General features: G+C 43.0%; 1 protein-coding gene across 24 annotated transcripts in view; it reads left to right on the top strand.

Moving 5' to 3' along the window:
- PHACTR3 (phosphatase and actin regulator 3) overlaps positions 1 to 19,649 on the top strand; it is a 262,718-nt gene that overhangs the window by 237,416 nt on the left and 5,653 nt on the right. For all 24 annotated transcript variants that reach the window (XM_078392129.1, XM_078392144.1, XM_078392141.1 and 21 more), the window contains 2 exons: positions 13,006 to 13,061; positions 19,411 to 19,472. In XM_078392129.1, coding sequence (XP_078248255.1) covers positions 13,006 to 13,061; positions 19,411 to 19,472 — 118 coding nt within the window. The remainder of the gene's footprint in view (positions 1 to 13,005; positions 13,062 to 19,410; positions 19,473 to 19,649) is intronic.

The following is a 19,649-nucleotide window of genomic DNA, read 5'->3' as shown; positions in this document are numbered from 1 at the left end:
CTGAATGTTGGTTTCCTCTGGGGTCAAAGGGCAAGGTTTCCATAGGGAGATGACCTAATCCATTTCATTCCTTGTAATTCTATTTGAAAGCTAATTCTGTTGGGGAGACGCAAGGCAGAAGAAGGGGAACCATTTACTATATATAGGTGCATTTTAAAACCAGATTAATTTGCTGGGTGGGTTGTTTGTTTGTTTGTTTGTTTGTTTGTTTGTTTGTTTGTTTGTTTGTTTGTTTTAGTACCATCAAGTTGCTTCCAGTTTGTGGCAACCCTATGCACTAGTGACCTCCAAATATTCTATCATTGATAATCTTGCTCAGATTGATAATCTTGCTTAACTATTAAAAACTCAAGGCCATGATGGGCTTCTTTCATTGTATCAATCCAGTTCATATTACCTGTCTACCATCTTCAGTGAAGGAGCATCACAAAGAGGGGAAACAGAAGCAAAATAAAAGGTGGGAATTGGGCCAATTAACAGGGATGGGGAGTAGCCACTCTGGAGTCTAACTAAAGTCACACTGGCAACTTGACCTGGATGCGACTCGGAGGTTCTTGGGGTAACTCACGACTTGACTCGTGACTCAGTCCCTGCTGTCTGCCCCTGCTGCCCACTGTTGCCTGCTGCTACCTGCTGCTGCTATCAGCCTACCTAGTGTTGCTGCCATTGGTACCTACCACCACCATCTTCAAAGGCAGCAGGCTTGATTTCCCTTCCAGGAGCTGGACTGTTGCCTCAGTCTATGCATGCGCTGTGGTAGGCCAGCACATGCGCAGAGCCAGTGGGCTGGCTTCCCTTTGCAGAGCTGCCCCCTGTCTCTACGCATGCACAGGCCTATCAGCTGGCAGTGCCTGCACAGTCCGAGTCTTTGGGTCTGATTCTCAAACCTTGGATGTGAAGCAAAAGGACTTGAGACTCAGACTTGGGACTTGGGCCTGAAGACTCAAACTTGGAACATGGGACCCAAGACTTGCCAATATTTCTGCCACCTAATAGCGTAGATGGTCACATGGCTAAAATCTGGGCAATACTTGGTCATAAAAGCAAAATCCATTATGTGTGGAAAAGCCTGAAATATGGACTCATAATCTTCCTTACAAAAGAAGAACAGCTTGAGATTCTGAGTTTGGTGCTGCTTGGCACCCACAGCATTTATTATCGCTGCTGGGGGTTTTGATTGTGAAAATGATTTTCTGAGAAGAGTAAATGCGCAACTCAAATGGAGCACGACCGATGTTGTAATGACTCCCTGAAATGGCTCTGTAGGGGTGGCCTTTGCGCTGTTCAAATTGCCAACATTAGTAGGCCTACTCACAGATTATGATCTCTGTCATTTCAAGCAAATTTGGGGCTCATTTCTGCTATGAAAATGTGGTGCTATCATCCACTCGCAGGTTCCATCAAAAACGAACTTGACTATGAGGTGCCAATTACTCTCGTAGAAAGCTGAATGTTGTTTGTTCCATAAGAGAAGACAAAGAAGATAGGGTTAATTACAGCTAATCTGATTTTATCTTTCTTTGTGTTGAATTTAGAGTTTAAGCAGTGGCCACCTTGCAGCCATAGTTCACTGGTGACCAGTAGTGGCTTACCAGCAGTTCATGCAAAGTTGTAACACAAGCTTGCAGATTTTCTTGTCCATACCACAAAAAGTACTGTATCTTGACAAGGTGAATCGTCCTGATGAAAAAAAATGTCAGCTGCTTTAAGATTTCTCCCTCTTGCATGAAAGCCAAAAGACCCAGTAGTTTTTCATCAATATGAGCACAGGCTAAAAAAGATTTCTTTATGCAACATCCCCTTAGATTTTTTTTGTTTAAAAACTTTTATTTTGTGCAAAACACGAGGGGTTTTGCATACTATGCAAAAGGTTTGTACAAAACAGGGTTTTTTCACACACAAAAAAAATTCTGAAGTTTTTTCAAAATGGGAAAAACAAAAGCTCTCACAATCTCTCCCAGCTTAAAGAAACCTTTGAAATGTTTTCTTGCACCTATAAGAAAGGTAATTGAAGCTTTATGTATCCCCAGTGTGGTGCAGGGGATAGAATGATGGACTAGCAATCTGGAGAATATGGTTCAAATCCCCACTTGGCCATGGAAACTCACTTGGAGGTGTGGAACTGGTAAGCCCACTCCTTAAATATCTCACTTACCTTGAAGGAAAAAGCTAATTGAAGCTTTATGTATGTACTCTAGGCTCACCTAGAGATGTCAGGATTTGAGCTTGGGATCTTATCTAAAACTTGCTGTTTTCTACCATTTTTATTGTTTGTTGAAAACCCATGCCCGTTGTAATGTATCTATGTTTACATAGTTAGCTTTGTTACGTGGAAAGCAAGGAGTGACTGGACCCATGTTTTACATCAGCATACAGACCTTTGTTTTCAGAAGTTTAGCTGAGCCTTCAGGACAACACCCAAGCCACATGCTAAGCCATGATACACAGAGGCAGAATGCCATGTGCTAAGAGCTGCCATGTGGACCAACTCAAAGCCCATCCACGTTTCATCGATTGCTATATGTAAGCTGGCCTTTAACTCTAATTGATTTCAAGGTACTGATTTCCTAGTGAGTGAGCAGACACAGCGAGAATATATTCTGAAAGGAATATAGCTACTGTCCTTACTAACTTGCCATCACTGGGGAATACCTGGGATCTAAACAGAAAAGGAACAAAGGTGAAGCTCATCAAGCTATTCTATTGTGTTGCAAATACATGTTGTATCCACTGGTTTTTCTCAGTAATGGTCCACAGTATTAAAGAAGCCATCCCGAAACTAGTCTAATGCACTTATTTATAACTCTTGTACATCCATACCAGCACAGGCCAATTAACCCATGCCCAGAACTGCTCCTGGGGCTTTGCTAATTCCTGTAAATGAGCAGAAGAAATTTCATTTTCTCTCTCTAGGAGGGAACAGCTTTCTGACTGGCAGTCATATAATGTGTGTTCACGTTACTCAAGCTCACCAAAACTCTTGCTGGTTTCCTGAGAAAAATGTGGCAATTAGCAAGCTCTCTCTGGGAAAGGGATCCATTACAGTATTTGAGATTTGCGTTTTCAAGAAGCGTTCTTCCCCGTGGCAAAACTTAAGACAACTCCGGCAGGTGTGCTGGGAAGTAAAAGTTGGATGCTTTGCAGTACCATGTGAGTCATGGTTTCCAGATGCCTGGATCAGACACAAATGTAAGAGAAAGGATGGGAGAGAGGGAACATGGAGTTATCCTTGCCCAATAAATTAAGAGCGAGGTCAAGTTGCCCATGAGTAATCTGTGTTCATATGTGATGAAGCACCTATCATTGATAGGAGGTTGTCATTGATAGAAGCACATATCAATGAGAAAAGGCTCCTGAGGGGGAACATGATTGAGATGTATAAAATTATGCAGGTGATGGATTAAGTGGATAGAGGGAAGCTCTTTTCCCTCTCACGCAATAGCAGAACCAGGGGACATCTAGTCCAATTGAGTGTTGGGAGAGTGAGAACAGACAAAAGAAAATATTTCTTTACCTAGCGTGTTGCTACTTTGGGGAACTCCTTGCCACAGGATTTGATGATGGCATCTGGCCTAGATGCCCTGATTGGACAGATTCGTGGAGGAAAAGTCCCTTGCAGGTGACAAGCCATGATAGGGATATATAATCTCCAGGCTTAAAAGGAAGGTACATCCAAATGCCAGACGCAGGGGAGGGGTATCAGGAGACAGGTATCTAGTTGTCTCATGTGCTCCCAGAGGCATCTGGTGGGGCCATTGTGGGATACAGGGAGCTGGACTAGAGGGGCCCTTGGCCTGATCCAGCAGGGCTCTTCTGATGTTCTTATTGTATCTAAGGTTGTAAAGCTTCTCTGGCTCCTCCAGAAGATGAGGGGTCAATTACAGCTCTTCAGGTATTCTCCATGGAGGGCAATTACCTTTTAAATAGATCACGCAATTTAACACCCCCCCATGCACATTTTTCTAAACTGGACATAACGTCTAGCTGCTTCTAGTTTGTGCGTGTTGGGTTTTGTTTTGTTAGTCTTGGGTTTCTGTATAACCCTTTGGTTAACTCTTTGATTAAACTGGTCTCCCAGACCTAGGAAAAATTGTCAATCCCCGATTTAAGGGGAAATTGGAAGTCTTGAAACAGTTATAAGAAACCAAGTTCAACAGTGACGACCCAAAAGGAGTTTGTCTTTTACATGCCCAGATACAATATTTTAGAGGATCATGTGATAGACATTAATATAAATGACATTTTTAAAGGATTGGATCTGAATGGAAGCCATTTGTTTGTTTCAAGTGGCTAGACAGAACCTCCTTGACACAATAATGCACCCAACATTCAAACACAAACACACATAGACACATTCACACACTCTAACAGCCACTCATTTTATTTGCATAGATGCAAAGAAACATTTTAGTCTGGAACAAAAGAGAATTGGGAAAAAAAGCCACGTGGTCCCTGTACTTCATCTAAAGACAAGGGTGGGTGATACCTTTATTAGACAACTAAAGGAATCACAGATGTAATCTAGCTTTCAACTCCTCACAGGTTTTTATTGGTCTGGGCATTACAGAACTGGTGATGGTGCAGAATAAGTACAGATCCTCTGAACTCCATGGCCAGATGTACTGGCAAACTTTTGTCGAACAGGACTGGAATTAGCATCTAGATCCCTACTGCCAGAGTTGAAATCTGAAACCTACCACCTCTGAGCTGGTTTTGCAGTCCATACAGTGGTGCCTCGCTTTACGATTGCCCCGCATTATGATGAAACCGCTTAATGATGATCTTTTTGTGATCGCAATTGCGATTGCAAAACGATGGTCTAAATGGGGGAATTTTGCTTTGCAATGATCCGTTCCCTGCTTCGGGAACCGATTCTTCGCAAAATGACATTTTTTGAACAGCTGATCAGTGGTTTAAAAATGGCCACTGGTTGATTAAAATGGCTCCCCGCTATGTTTAGGGACGGATTCCTTGCTATATACAGGCAGCGAAAATGGCCACCGTATGGAGGATCTTCGCTGGACGGTGAGTTTTTACCTCATTGGAACGCATTGAATGGGTTTCAGTGCGTTTCAATGGGGTCTTTATTTTCGCTTTATGATGTTTTCGCTTAACGGCAATTTTCCTGGAATGGATTATCATCGTTAAGCGAGGCACCGCTGTATTTTGGAACTTGCTTTAAGAACCTGGCCTCAAGGATGTTATCAAGTCTTTGGGTCTGAATCTTAAGTCCAAGTCTAAGTCTTTGGTACCAGGCCTCAAGTCCCAAGTCTGGGTCCCTGGTGTGACTTCAGTCCGACTTGACAGGGAGCCTGACAACTCAAGTCCCCATCTTTGCTGGTCTCCACATCTGATGAAGGTGCGTGCAGAGCTGAAAGCAAAGCAAAGCAAAAAAGTAAAGCATGCTGTTTATAAACCACTTCTGAATATTCTCTACCTGGAAAACCCTGACATGGGTCATCAAAAGTCATCATTGATGATACCATAGGATGATGATGATTCCCACTGCCTATCCTTGGTGAGCATGGAAAACTGACTAAGAGAGGAAACAAAAATGAAGGGAAGGGAGAATGGGATGGCATTCTCAGGCAGTGGGCATGGCTGGCACCCTGAGCAGGAAGACTGCACCTCGTAGTCTTTTGTTTCCAGCTCCTATGTGTCCCTTAGTCCTTATTACGGGGAGAGGAACAGATTGACCGTGTTTTCAGCAATGCATTGACCGCTGCCCTGCCTAATGCCACCTGGTGAAAAAAGGGACCCTTTATTGGTGTGTAGGTGTGTGCATGCCACAGTGCCACAGTAAATCATCCTTGCCTTCCCCCTCAGATCAGAAGAAGGATGTTTTTGATGCCATGGCTACGCTCCTCTACCTGGCACCTCTCAAGGGAGAATTCCCCCCCTCCCTGCAGCTTTCTCTTTCTTTTCTGATCACGACCCTTCCCTCTTGGGAAGTGTACTGATGTGAAAGCTTAGGTGTGCTAAGCTCAGGGACAATGGGAATAGCCTCCTCTCTTTTTCTTTTTGATCTGCCTTTCTCTCCCTCCTCCCTGGCCCTTGATTTTTTTATGTCCGGGGGGGGGGGAATAGAATCAGATGGGAGTACGGCATGTTCCACAATGACTGTGAGGTAGTTCAGAGACATCCCCTTGTTTACCAAGCCTAGAAAGTGATCTTTACAGAATGAGAGAATGAGAGAGAAAGAATTTAGAACTGGCCAAGGTGTGCTGTGAGAGTGGGTGCAATTTAGGAAATGAATCAAATAGGTTTCCTCCCCCTCTCCAAACCACATGGAGTAATTCATGCTAGAGACACCTTGATGGGCAGCCCAGGTGGATTTGTGTTTAGCTCCCCTGTTACAGCAGCTCCACTGGCTGACGATCCATTTCTGGGCACAATTCAAAGTGCTGGTTTTAACCTACAAAGCCCTCAGTGGCTTGGATCCAAGCTGCCTAAAAGACCACACCTAGTTTTGTGTGGTCCACACAGTCAAAGGCTTTTGCATACTCAATGAAGCAGAAGTAGATATTTTTCTGGAACTCTCTGGCTTTCTCCATAATCCAGCGCATGTTAGCAGTTTGGTCTCTTGTTCCTCTGCCCCTTCGAAATCCAGCTTGCACTTCTGGGAGTTCTCGGTCCACATACTGCTGAATGCTACCTTGGAGGATTTTGAGCATAACCTTGCTAGCGTGGGAAACGAGTGCAATTGTACGGTAGTTGGAGCATTCTTTGGCACTGCCCTTCTTTGGGATTGGGATGTAGAGTGATCTTTTCCAGTCCTCTAGCCACTGTTGAGTTTTCCAAACTTGCTGGCATATTGAATGTAGCACCTTAACAGTGTCATCTTTTAAGATTCTAAATAGTCTAGACTTGGTTTTACATTTACTACTGGAGAAGTAGGATGTCCCAGCCTATGATATATACTTCAGGAAAACGATGAAAATCCACACAGCTATCCACAAAGAAAGTGGGGAAGGGCTCAAAACCTAGTAGAAAACTTGGTGAGGGTGAAAATGCTGGTAGGATTCTTTGAAATACATAGAAAAAGAAATAAACTGATTCTCATATCCTGGGCTTAAACAATTAAGTGGCTTTCAACATGTATGTTAGGCCACAGCTATTCAGATAAACCCCATCTTTGGATTTAATATACGCAGACGTGCTGATAAACTTCAAATCCGGGGGCTGGGGAGTGGCTGTGCCAATAGGAGGATTTGCTTGCAGGAGAGAGAAAGGGGAGAGAGTGTAGAATGGTTTTCATTTCAATAAATGACCCAGTTTGCATCTTTGGGGGCAGGGTGGGGAGATGGTTACTGATAGGGGATGGATCAAACCTATTGAAAGACAGCTTATGAATCTGTTGCATAAACATTGTATTTACTTGGTGCAAAAACTAATAATTGGGACTGTCTGAGGTTTCAAAACAAAAAAAATATGTAAGGTTCACCAAAGTCTTTTTGTTAACACACAAAGCCTTGATGCTAATAAGCACTCAAGAGTGCTGCTTTTATCTCTTCTATATTCCTAGACAGGCATTTAATCCCCCCCTTCCCTCCTCCCCCAACTATCCTATTTATATATCCTTTGTAATCTAATGTAAAGCTTTTGGGAAAACCTATACTGTACTGTCTAGAAGCGATCATTTTAAAATGGGCTGCGTTGGGGGAATGTGAACAGCAGGTTGCGTGGCCCTTTGATTTGGAGATAAGCTTGCAATATAAGCCACTGTTTGCTTTTGGAGATTGTGCAAAGCGTGTTAATCTCTGCAGTGAAGAAGCCCTGGGAATTGATTTCTGAAAGATCTTCAGATTGGAGCAGCTAAGGGGAACAAGGGGATGCATTTGCTGGAAACAATACAAAACAAATTCCAGTTCTTTGGGATGAAACCAAACATTACAAGAAGCACACCAGGTTGCCATCAAAAAGCACCACCCTGTGTTAAGATCTTTGTCCTCTCCTTTCTTATTGTCGTGCATGAGATTTTAATGCAACTGTAGAGGCCGATCCTACTGTTAGGCAAAGTGAAGCAGCCAACTCCAAAGGGAGATGTTGGAGGGGAGAGAACAGGGAGAAGAGATAAAAGCAGGGAAGTCACCAGTGTAGGAACAAGAGAAATGGAAACATCTTCTAGGTCAACCTTCTGCAACATAATAAGAACCTTCCGATATTATGGAGTATAGCATTCTTAATCTTGACTATCGGCCATTCTGGCTGGGACTGATGGGAGTTCAAATCTGAGAGGGAAACAATCTGATGGATTTTTACCACATTTCTGCCTTGTAGTGTCCCTTGCAAATCTCTTCATAGAAACACCTATCCATATTTATTTATACACATATGTTCTTCTCCTTCCCAATCACTGCAGTTTTATTAAATTGGATGTCATCACTGGGGGTGTCAATGGTGAGTCCATTCCTTAAATATCTCACATATCTTGAAGATCCTACTAGGGTCACCATAAATTGAATGTGACTTGTCAGCAAATAATAACAATCATTCATATATTTATACAGACTTGTTCTTCCTGTCCCCACAAAATCTACTCTTGAATAAGGTGTGGGTGTAGCAAAGAGTGTCACAACTAGTAATTGTTATGCCTACCAGTAACAATTAATGATAAAGTTGCAACTACGTGTGCCATATTGTCACGATCCTCTTAGCATAAAGTAATCTGACAGCTGTAGCAAGAGCAAACCATTGTGTTTTACCTTTAGCCAGCAATGTTGTTGTTGTTGTTGTTGTTGTTGTTGTTGTTGTTGTTGTTGTTGTTGTTGTTGTTGTTGTTGTTGTGTGCCATCAATTCGGGAACTGACTTATAGTGACCCTAATAGGGCTTTCAAAGTAAGTGAGATATTTAAGGAATGTTTTTACCTGTTCCACTCCCCAAGTTCCTTCCATGGCCAAGTGAGGATTCGAGCCCTGTTCTCCAGAGTCCTAATCTGTCACTCAGTGCATTGCACCACCCTACCTTTTAATACTGCCTTGGGTACATATCAGTGGACATGAATGAGGTTTACCCGGTGGTTCATTGCAAGCAATGCGAGCACAACACTTTGCCACTAGGGAGACTCCACTTCTTTTAAGAGGATCCTACTGGCTTTAAGTTTGATACAACTCTGAACAAAGTGTTTGAGTGGATCCCCTCTTCCATCGGGGCCACTGACAAGCTTTCCTAGATAAAGTGAGGTATGGAGGCAGAAGTGATTACAAGAAGTGGTGAGGCAATAGCAACAATGATCTGATTGTACATGAATCCAGGATTGGCTTCCAAATTTGGGCACACAATCCAGGGTCTAACATTCTAACTGGATTTTCATAATCATTTCACGTTGCTTCCTGCATCGTGTTTTTCAGTGAAATTATCCTCCTGCATAATGTTGCCAGGTCTCATGTATTAGCTGAAGTCTCAGGAAATGCTGTTTGTCTCCAAGTGGAGATGCAGTTTTTTTGGGATGCCTGGTGCTAGATGAGGAACATGTTGATTTTATCGTGTTTGGCGGCTTAATTGACTTTGCATTTTTTTCTTGCCCAACCCTAGTTTGAGCCGAGGCTCACTGGCTGAGCACAAAGATGTTTGGATGCATGCGGCACGCATAATATTTGCTTAGGAGGTAGACAGGAAAGCCATGTTGTACAGTCATAGCCAAAAATATTGGCACCCTTGCAATTCTGTCAGAAAATGCAACCCTTCTCTCAGAAAACTGTTGCAGTTGCAAATGTTTTGGTACTGACCTGTCTTTGGTTTGCGTTGGAACAATACCAAAAAACAGAGAAGAAAAGTCAAATCTGATACAATCCCACACAGAAACCCAAAAATGCACTGGCCAAATTTATTGGCACCCTGACTAAATTGTAAGAAATAATTGCTTGCCAAGCATGTGATGCTCCTTTAATTTGTATTTAGACACACCTGTCACTAGTAAGAGGTGTGGGCAATATAGTAATCACACTTGCAACCAGTTAAGATGGAGACGTTGACTCAACTTTTGCGTTGTGTGTGACACTGAGCATGGAGAAAAGAATGAAGTGTAAAGAGTTGTCTGTGAATTTGAGAGCTAAAATTGTGGGAAAACATGGGCAATCTCAAGGCTACAAGTCAATCTCCCGAGATCTTAATGTTCCTATGTTCTGTGCACAATATCATCAAGAGGTTTACAGCCCATGGCACTGTAGCTAACCTCCCTGGACGTGGAGGGAAGAACAACATTATTGAAAAATTACAACAAAAGGTTGTTTGAATGGTGGATACAGAACCCAGATTAATTTCCAATCAAATTCAAGCTGATCTGCAGACACAGTGTCAGCTTGCACTATGCGTTGCCATCTGAATGAAAAGGGACGCTATGGTAGGAGACTCAGGAGGACACCACTGCTGACACAAAGGCATAGAAGAGCAAGACTGGGATATACCAAAACTTATGTGACAAAACCACAATCCTTCTGGGAGAACATACTGTGGATAAATGAGACAAAAGTAGAACTTTTTGGTAAAGGACATCATGGCATTGCTTACAGAAAAAGAAATGAGGCATTCAAAGAAAAGAACACAGTCCCTACAGTCAAACATGGTGGAGGTTCAAAGATGTTTTGGGGTTGCTTCGCTGCTTCTGGCACTGGATACCTTGACTGTGTGAACAGTATCATGAAATATGATGATTACCAAAGAATTTTGGGGCGCAACGTAGTGGCCAGTGTCAGAAATCTGCATCTCCACCAGAGGTCATGGGTCTTCCAGCAGGACCATGACCTGAACCACACTCAGAAATTGTTACAAACAAAGCGCTGGTGAGTTCTGAAATGGCCAGGAATGAGTCCAGATCTGAATCCCATTGAACACCTGTGGAGAGATCTCAAAATAGCAGTTGGGAGAAGGCACCCTTCAAATCTGAAGGCCCTGGAGCAGTTTGCAAAAGAAGAATGGTCCAAAACTCCAGTAGAAGGGTGTAAGAAACTCATTCATGGTTACAGGAAGCGATTGATTTCAGTTATTTTTTTCCAAAGGGGGTGCTACCAAATATTAAGATAAGGCTGCTAATAATTTTGGCCAGTGCATTTTTGGGTTTCTGTGTTTTGGGTCTCTTCTCCTTTTTATTTGTGTGTGTGTGTGTGTTGTTCCAACGCAAACCAAAGAAATGACCATTTGCAACTGCAACAGTTTTCTGAGAGAAGTGTTGCATTTTCTGACAGAATTGCAAGGTTGCCAATATTTGGCCATGACTGTACAACATGGATTTCTTGTCTACCTCCCAAACAAATGAGAAGGGACATTCTGGAGTTTGAGAGGGTGACCACAAGCTGGGTCTGTCAGTGGTACTGGCGCTGCTTCTCTTCACAGGCCCAGCTGCCTCCACATGATCTTGTGAGGAATTATAGAGAAACACAGGACATTCATCACACGATGCGTACAAAGGAAGAGCAAAGGTGAAGGTGGTACAAGGGATGAAAGGGGAAAAATCGATGGAGGAAAGTGATAAAATTCTGACCTGTTGAAAATAAAAAGGATAAGTGAAAGGTTCGCTCAGACTGACTGGGATAAAAGATATGAGGCGAGTGAGGTGATAATAGAAATCCAGCCTTAAGCTGCAATTTAAGATGATGGAGAAGCAAACCAGGTAGTTACATCTGAGGAAAAGTATGTCTCTGGGGAAAGCTGGCTTATACATATTCTCCTTAGGAATGGCTATGGAGCACATAATAACCATCAATTTGCAGCCACCGTGGTGATTCTGTTTTAAAACAAGACAAAACACTACTCATGTGCCTTATTTGAAACTAAAACTGTAGGAAAACTGATGAAATTCTATGTAAATCATTAAGATGATTAATTGTATCATTTCTCTGTCTGCCCCGCTCCTTCCTCCTGTATTTTGCCCTTAACCCCAGATCATCTGTGGCTGTGGCTTAGACAGGGACCTTTCTATAGCATCACTTAATTAACTCTCTTCTTTATCTATTCATATCACATGTGATCATTTATGGCTTCCAAGTGCATCTGATAAGGAAATGAAAAGGGGGAAAAAAATCTCACTCTCCCATTTTTTTGCAAGCCTGATATTTGATCGCTCCCTCCCTCCCTCTCTCTCTTTCTCTCTGTATGCTTTGTTCTCTCTTTTCCCCTCCCCCCTCAACTTTTCTGGATGTGTTTGTTCATTTATTTATTTAGTAGCTAAATCCACCGCCTGTTATTCAACAGCCAGCCAATAAGGTATCTATAAATGCTTGTGTGGGGGCGGACAATTACCCTGTGAGATTTGCCAGGCAGATATATTAGCATGTGCATCTTTTGGGGGAAGTCCCAGTTGGGGGACAGGATCCAATGGCTGTAGCCATGATCATCTGATCTTGCTGAGGCAATCCCAATGGTGCTCTAGTAAAGGGGGAGGTATTTGCCTCCGACTGGGTGCTTCGTGATGCTCTAAGCAGCTACACACAGAAAAGAGAGCTATTATATGCAGCGTGTTCGCAGCCTGCACTGTGACAGCCTCATGCAAGGAACCACCTGCATACACAAGGCATATTCTTTTTCTAACAAGGCTAAATGCTGTCAGGATGTATCACCGGTGATACTAGACGAGATTTCCTCCTCGCTTTTCAAGGGAGCGCTTCCACCTTTCAGGAAACTCCCAAGCAGCTCCTGCAGATAAGACTTGCAAGAAGTACATCTTAAAAAAATAATAATAATAAATTGGAGGAGTGGCACTTCCTTAATAGTAGTACTGGTGTTCGCGGGCTTCAAAGAGCAGGAGAAGATGAATCTGTGTTAGTGGGCCAAACTGTAGCGAAAGGGGCGTCTACCAGCCAATGAAGTTTTCTCTCTCAGGAAAAGAGAAAGGTCTGAAAAGGCAGCTTGTGATTGGATTCCACAAGCCGGCTCTTTTGGTCTAAGGAGAAAGTGGACTTTGCTTTTTTAAAAAAGGAGGAAAAGAGGGGGGTCCCCCGACCCAACAGCCAACCAACCCAAAACAAAGAGACCATGGTACAAAACATCATCTTGGTTTTCTTTCGCAGGCGACTGAGCCAAAGACCTGCTGTTGAGGAGCTAGAAAGAAGAAATATTTTGAAACGTAAGTACATACTTGAACGTTTTTGTTCTAAATGCAAATTGCAACTTCTAGTAGTCAACAATTTATATTTCCTGTCTGAAAGTATGCTGATGACCAGATTGCTTATCTTGTGTGGGATCTGGATTTCTAGGAGTCTAGTCTACTCTTAAGCTATATAATATTTACTTGTCAAATGTCTCTTGCAGCAGCAGCATTATAAATAAGGGCTATGGTAAAATAATATCAAACAACTCGCAGTATCATAACAATACACCCAGTGTTAAAAATTTGTAATATTATATTGTTTTCTCTCATAATCCTGGGAAGGATTTTACAATTATGCCCATTTTGCTGGCTGAAAACTGAGGTTTCAAAATATACCACTGCTCCAAAATGCCCTAGTGAGTTTGTTGCAGAAGTTTGTACTTTTATAGTTAATGCTTAGCGCTTTGCTGAAATTTTACAGAGATAAGACATCTTTGTAGAAAGTGTTTAGCAAGCAAATAATTTGATGTGTGCTTTGAGATTTCAAAAGGTCAAGGCAGGTAGGTGTTGCTGTGTTACTTTTTCACTCACTCCAAGAACAATGAGGGCAAGTTAACAAGATTTTGCAGATGGAAGAAAGAATCGTGTGCACACACACCCTTAAGAGCAAATCCCATTGATGCAGTGGTGCTTCCTTCAGAGTAAATGTGCTGTTCAATATTTGCCCAAAGCCCACCACTGGTGTAATGACTGGTACTGCGTAGAAAGCTGTGTCTCCTCTGAACTCATGTGATGGACTTTCTGTCACCTTCATGCCCCTCTCCTCAGCCTGCATAATGGGAATGAAAGTAATGGTGTGCTTCACAGGATCGTTTCTAAAGGATTGTGTAGAAAACAAGACTGGAACACTCTAAAGAACAATTTAAATACAAAACAGTATTTTGATTGTTTCTGGGTATGTCCACTTAGGACAGGGGTGAGCATCTCATGATACTGCAGATGTTGTACTACAATGACCATCAGCCCTAGTTAACATAGCCACTGGCATTTGCAGCTCAACAATATCTAGGGGCCAAATTTGTTCACCCCAACTCTCTCTCTCTCTCTCTCTCTCTCTCTGTATGTGTGTCTTTCCCTGTTGATGTGTAAACTATGCTCCAGTTTTATTATCTTCATCTGATCCACTTGTGAAAGGTGTGGGTTGACAAAGCTGAACAGCAGCCTCCGTCCACATACATAAAACCATCCTTTCCTTTTGCCCCCATTCATGCAGATGGCCATGCCAGTGCCATTATAGAAGTGGGCCTGGATTCACTGTCTAAATAGGCAATAGGCACACCAAGTGATCTGTTGGGAGCTCTGTGCAGTCCAGCATGGATTGCCAGTTCTGCTGACCTAGGAGCACCTTACTACGCGTGCAGATTGCAGCCATCAGCTCTCCTTCCATGTATAGACTGCCCATGCCATGTCCAGGTGACAAGCCTTCCCAGTTGCTATAATGCAAAGGGAAAACTCTGCAGAATGAGAAATGAAAAAACATTCATACCAGCCTAAGAGATTCCAGGATGTCATTTGCAAATAGAGCAACTGTCCTCTTATCTGCATTTTGCTCTCCTGGGAAATCCTGCCTCCTAAAATAGATTGACTTTCCCCCTTCGGAACACAGTTCCAATTCCTGTGTCCTGAAGGTGGGTCCAGCCAGGTGAGCATGCCTGATATATATATTAGGATGCCTGGCTGGCACTTGCAAATAAGGCTTGATGAAATCTGATAAAAGAGCCATTCCCAAGAAAATACCTGAAACAGGAAGTGTGATACATCTGTTGGACAACTCTCCTCAGACAACTAAACTGTAGATGGTCCACCGGCTTGATTTGGCAAGCACCGACACTTTGCATTTTCATGTTGAGAGTGGCATGACATTAGCTCAGTGGAAGATCCCAAGTTTAGTCCCAGATTAAATGATGTAGCTGATGGGAACAACAGACCCTGAGCGCCACTGCCAGTCAGAGTACGAAATACTGATCTAGATGGACAGAAGGTCTGAAAAGGTGTAAGGCGGTTTCTTACACACGTTAACAACGGAGAGTTTCTTCTTGATTTGTGAGGAGGAAGGCTTGGAATGCTTCTTTCTGCAAATAAATAAATCAGCTGAAATGGAGTTCTTACAAGCTTGCAGGATTGGGACAAACGGAAGAATGCCCCTTTGATGCTCATAATGATTGCAACAAATGCAAGCAATGCTAGCTCTAAATAGAACTGCTGGGTAGCTTGGAGGTTTTAGGTATCTGGCTCCGGAGCCAGAGGTAAGGAGTTTGCATTCCTATTGTGCCTTCCTCGATGATCCGTAGGGTCTTTTCCAGTTCTGCAGTTCAAAAATGATCATAACAGGGAAATATAACACTTAACATTTCTTCAAGGGTTTTTTTGGGGGGGTGGCAAGGGTTGGATTATTAATATGATGAAGCTACCCTAACATGTCCAACAATGCAGCTCCCAAGAGGCAGCAAAGGCTGTCCCAGGAGTTGCAACATTTCTTTTTGTGGAGCCCACTTCCTTGAATCCTGCAGTCGACATGGCTGGTTTGGGAATTCTAGGCATCATAATCCAGAGAAGGAACTCTTTACAAGTTCTGGTCTGCACTGTTACAGCCACTGCTTGTGAGTGTTGATTTCTGGATGCTGGAAATGAGCCTCTAAGCTCACCCCTGAAGAGAGGGTGGCTTTTTTTTTGGACTAGGGGGCCTTGTCAGCGCAGAAAGGCCACTCCTGCCTCCGAGCTCCCATAATGATGGGGCTTTCGAATTTGAAAGCCGAGCCCCAAAGTTCGTGCAGATTTTATAGGCTCCATTCTGTGGTTCAGCGAGTGAAGTTCCCATTATTTTGAGCCATTTTTCTTTCCTCTGAATGTAATATCATTCAATCTGGGCATACTCCAGCCGTGGTTACAATGTCATGGTTAATTTAGAAGCCTTCTCATGAAACAGAAGGTGTAAATTACATGCCTGTTTGGTACTGGATAGCTGGAGGAGTCCTCTTATTAAGAAGGCCTGAAGTCAGACTCTTAATAATTAATGGCCACAAGGGTAGCCAGAGACAGGCTGCTGTTACAGAGGTTGCAGGCTCTCCCAACTCAACCTCAGCATTAAGATACTAAGAATCCCTGCCATGATGCATAATTCAGTAATGTTCCTTATTTGGCAGAGCCCGTAAATTAGATCCTGTATCTCAAGGGCAAGCCACGAGAATCTTGCAATCTCTTGTCATGTGTAAGAATAGACACAGTCCGTAGGAGTCACTCTAGATTAGCCCGTTCATACTAAAACAGACTCCCAGGGTGCTGATGCACTAAGGTTGCCATTTCCTGTGGCAGTAACACTGGCCATTCTGAGATTGTCTGAATAATGTGTCATCTGTACTGCAGCTAAAACTGTGCTCACGACCTGGGGTTCAAATCCCAGGTAGCCGGCTCAAGGTTGACTCAGCCTTCCATCCTTCCGAGGTCGGTAAAATGAGTACCCAGCTTGCTGGGGGGGCAATGTGTAGCCTGTATAATTAAAATTGTAAACCGCCCGGAGAGTGCTTGTAGCGCTATGGGGCGGTATATAAGTCCAATAAATAAATAAATAAATAAATAAATAAATAAATAAATAAATAAATAAATAAATAAATAAATAAATAAATAAATAAATAAATAAAAATCTCATGTGTGCATCAGATCTCTTTGAGTGGTACTCAGTGGCAATGATGTGGGGATGTGCTTCACCAGCTTGAGCCATTGATTATTCAGATGCACCGAAGCCATGTGGCATCTCACCCTGGGAAACTATAAGTCATGTATGGACCAGGCATGAAAGAGAGAGAATCGGGTTCTCGTCTAAATCAGCATTCAATGTTGCATTAATTCTAGGCTCCATGAGCCAAAGTTTCAGAGAGCTTAGTCCGAAATGTTATTTACACCTTCTAGGAGTCTGAAAATGACCACAGACAATGCCTTTGAGCAGAGATTCAGAAAATTACAGTATGGCCTGTAACTTCCAGACTCTCAAAGCTGGTAGGCTATCAGGGAGATGCTGGAATTTAGAGACCATACAGTAATTTTCCTTAAGCTTTTCCTTTGACTTTGTGCAAGCTGTCTTCCCTTTAGTAAACCCAGTTACTGCAGCAAGCTTGTTTGTTTTCTTCTCATGGATGAGAAGGAAAAAAATTCAAAATGTTCTCCCCGGTGGGTGAGAGTGTGAGGGTTTTGCTCTGAAGTCTTGTGGCACAGTGGTTTAAGTGCAGTACTGCAGCCAAAACTCTGCTCACAACCCAGATTCAATCCCAGGTAGCTCAAGGTTCACTCAGCCTTCCGGGGTCTGTAAATTGAATATCCATCTCTCAGCATATATATGCTATTTGTGTGAAAACTGTATTTTGCACAAAATCTCTTACTGTATCTCTTTTGTGCACAATACAACTTTCTAAAAAGCAAAATGGATGTTCAGCATATAAGTTTTCCACTCCCCCCCCCCCCGGTGCTTCTTCTGATGGGGAAAATATCCTGGTCTGCCCACTCCTATGCAGGGGAGGGGGAACATCTCACTGCAGTTGACAATTTTTTCCCAATCTTTTCCACCAAGTGCAGGAAAATTAATAAGCACTCAAAACATCCTTAAGCCCCACCCCATATGCTTTCATTATCAGCAGTGGGAATGTGGGTTTCTTAACCCAGAAGCCTGTTAGATTTTGCATTTATGCAAAAGAAAGCAATGGTTCCTTGCCTTGAAAGCTTTTGATAAATGGAGTCGAGTAAGATGGATGGGTGTGTTTTGTTATTATTATTATTATTTTGGTGGTACCTCTTTAAATAGCACAGTGGCCTAAATTAGATATTTAATGATATTTAGTGATATTGGGTGAGCTGATGATGCTTATTGTTCTTGTGCAATGCATCCCTTTTTTTCCTTGATGTATTCTGTATATATAAAGATGGATGGATGGGAGTGTGTGTTTCTCATGCATCATACATACACATCAAGCTGATGTATATGCATACTCACACAGATCTGAGGCACCACAGCAGACAGCCACCATCCTTACTGAAGGAGCATCCTTCACGTTCAAGATTCAGTCTATGCTGCTTATTGTCATGCCTGCGAGGATTTCAGGCTCTCTAATTACAATGTCTCTGCTACCGTCTTTCCATAAATAGCACCATGTGGCTGCCTCCTTTCAGTGTTCAGCCAAAGGGGGAAAGAGAGAGAGAGAGAGAGAGAGAGAGATGCATTCTAAAAATACCATCCTCGTGTTTCCCCTCAGCCCACCCCACTGCCTTCTCTCCCCCTGATAGCAATATCATTAATGCTTGTTAGCCTACCGAAGGGGACAAAATTATAACCGCACTTGATGCAGGAAAATGCCCCCTAGTCAGTTGGGATTACAATGTGCAAAACAGGCTTGCCTCCCCCCATTCTTTCTTTTCCTTGCCCCCCCCCCCAAAGATGCTGGAAGGTCTTCCCATTCATTCTGTGCTCCTTTCAGGTTGAAGGCACACGTCTTAATTTAGCAACAGACAGCCCCTGAAAATAGAAAAACCCATTAGGTTGTATCCCTGGGTGAAGGATGTATTTCACACGATGCTACAGCCGCCGTATCTATTTTTAGCACTAGTGTGTATGAGTTATCACAGCTTGAATACTAATAGTGACGGTGTGCAAGAGCAAAAAAAATAAATAGGCTTAGGTTAGAAAGCATCTCGTTAAGAAAATGGATAGGGAAGCCCTTCGTTTTTCCACCTCCTCCCTTCCCCTCCCCACCCCACATATATTAAGGATGGATCTATAATAAGACTGGCACAGTCAGAATACTAGAAGGTAAAGGAATGCGTGGGAGTGGATTTCTGGCTATTGTTATAAATTAATCAACAAAATTACGGAAGCCTGGCAAGAGTTAAGAGTACAAGGAACGTGTGTTCCCTGAAGCAGCTGCTCTACAATGTTCCAGCTCGTAAGGGCAGTACGGATGACTCAGACAGAGATGTGGCATCGCAAAGCGATCATTTAGACTTCTAAAAGTCTATCGATCTTCCTTCTGAAAATGCTCCTCATTGTCCTAATAGAGGAACGGGATTGGCTGCTTTGTGTTTGCGGAAGCCCATTTTAATTGGGCCACCAAGCAAGAAGGCTTGACGTTGGCATCGGTGTGCCCCTGCTGCTAAGGAGCGTGTGATGCTTTTGGCAGAATACCAGGGAAGGTGGACTGTGTAGTAAGCCAGTGGTGTAAAGAGAGAGGGAGAGAGAGACACGGAGAAAGAGGGAGAAGGAGAGAGGGCAAGGGAGACAAAGGAAGAGGAGAAAAGTTGGTCTTGATGAGGAAAGTCATCTCTCTCTTCATATTCCCTGCAGAAAGGAATGACCAAACAGAACAGGAGGAAAGGAGAGAGATCAAGCAGAGGCTGACGAGAAAGGTAAGGTTCCCCTGTTTTCAACTAACATTTTGCACATGGTTAATAATAAACATCCTTCGGCGACTGAGTGTGGTTATAAGGAATGGTAATATTTGCCCCATGTGTCATGTGCATTATTGGAGCTTAGACAGTGATGAGACACCTGTGGGTGGAGTCCCACTGTTGTCTCCTTCCCCC

This window comes from Pogona vitticeps, chromosome 4 (genome assembly GCF_051106095.1).
Source record: "Pogona vitticeps strain Pit_001003342236 chromosome 4, PviZW2.1, whole genome shotgun sequence".
In the NCBI taxonomy this organism is placed as follows: domain Eukaryota; kingdom Metazoa; phylum Chordata; class Lepidosauria; order Squamata; family Agamidae; genus Pogona; species Pogona vitticeps.
The sequence above is the reverse complement of the archived record's forward strand: the minus strand, read 5'-3'. Positions and strand labels throughout refer to the sequence as shown.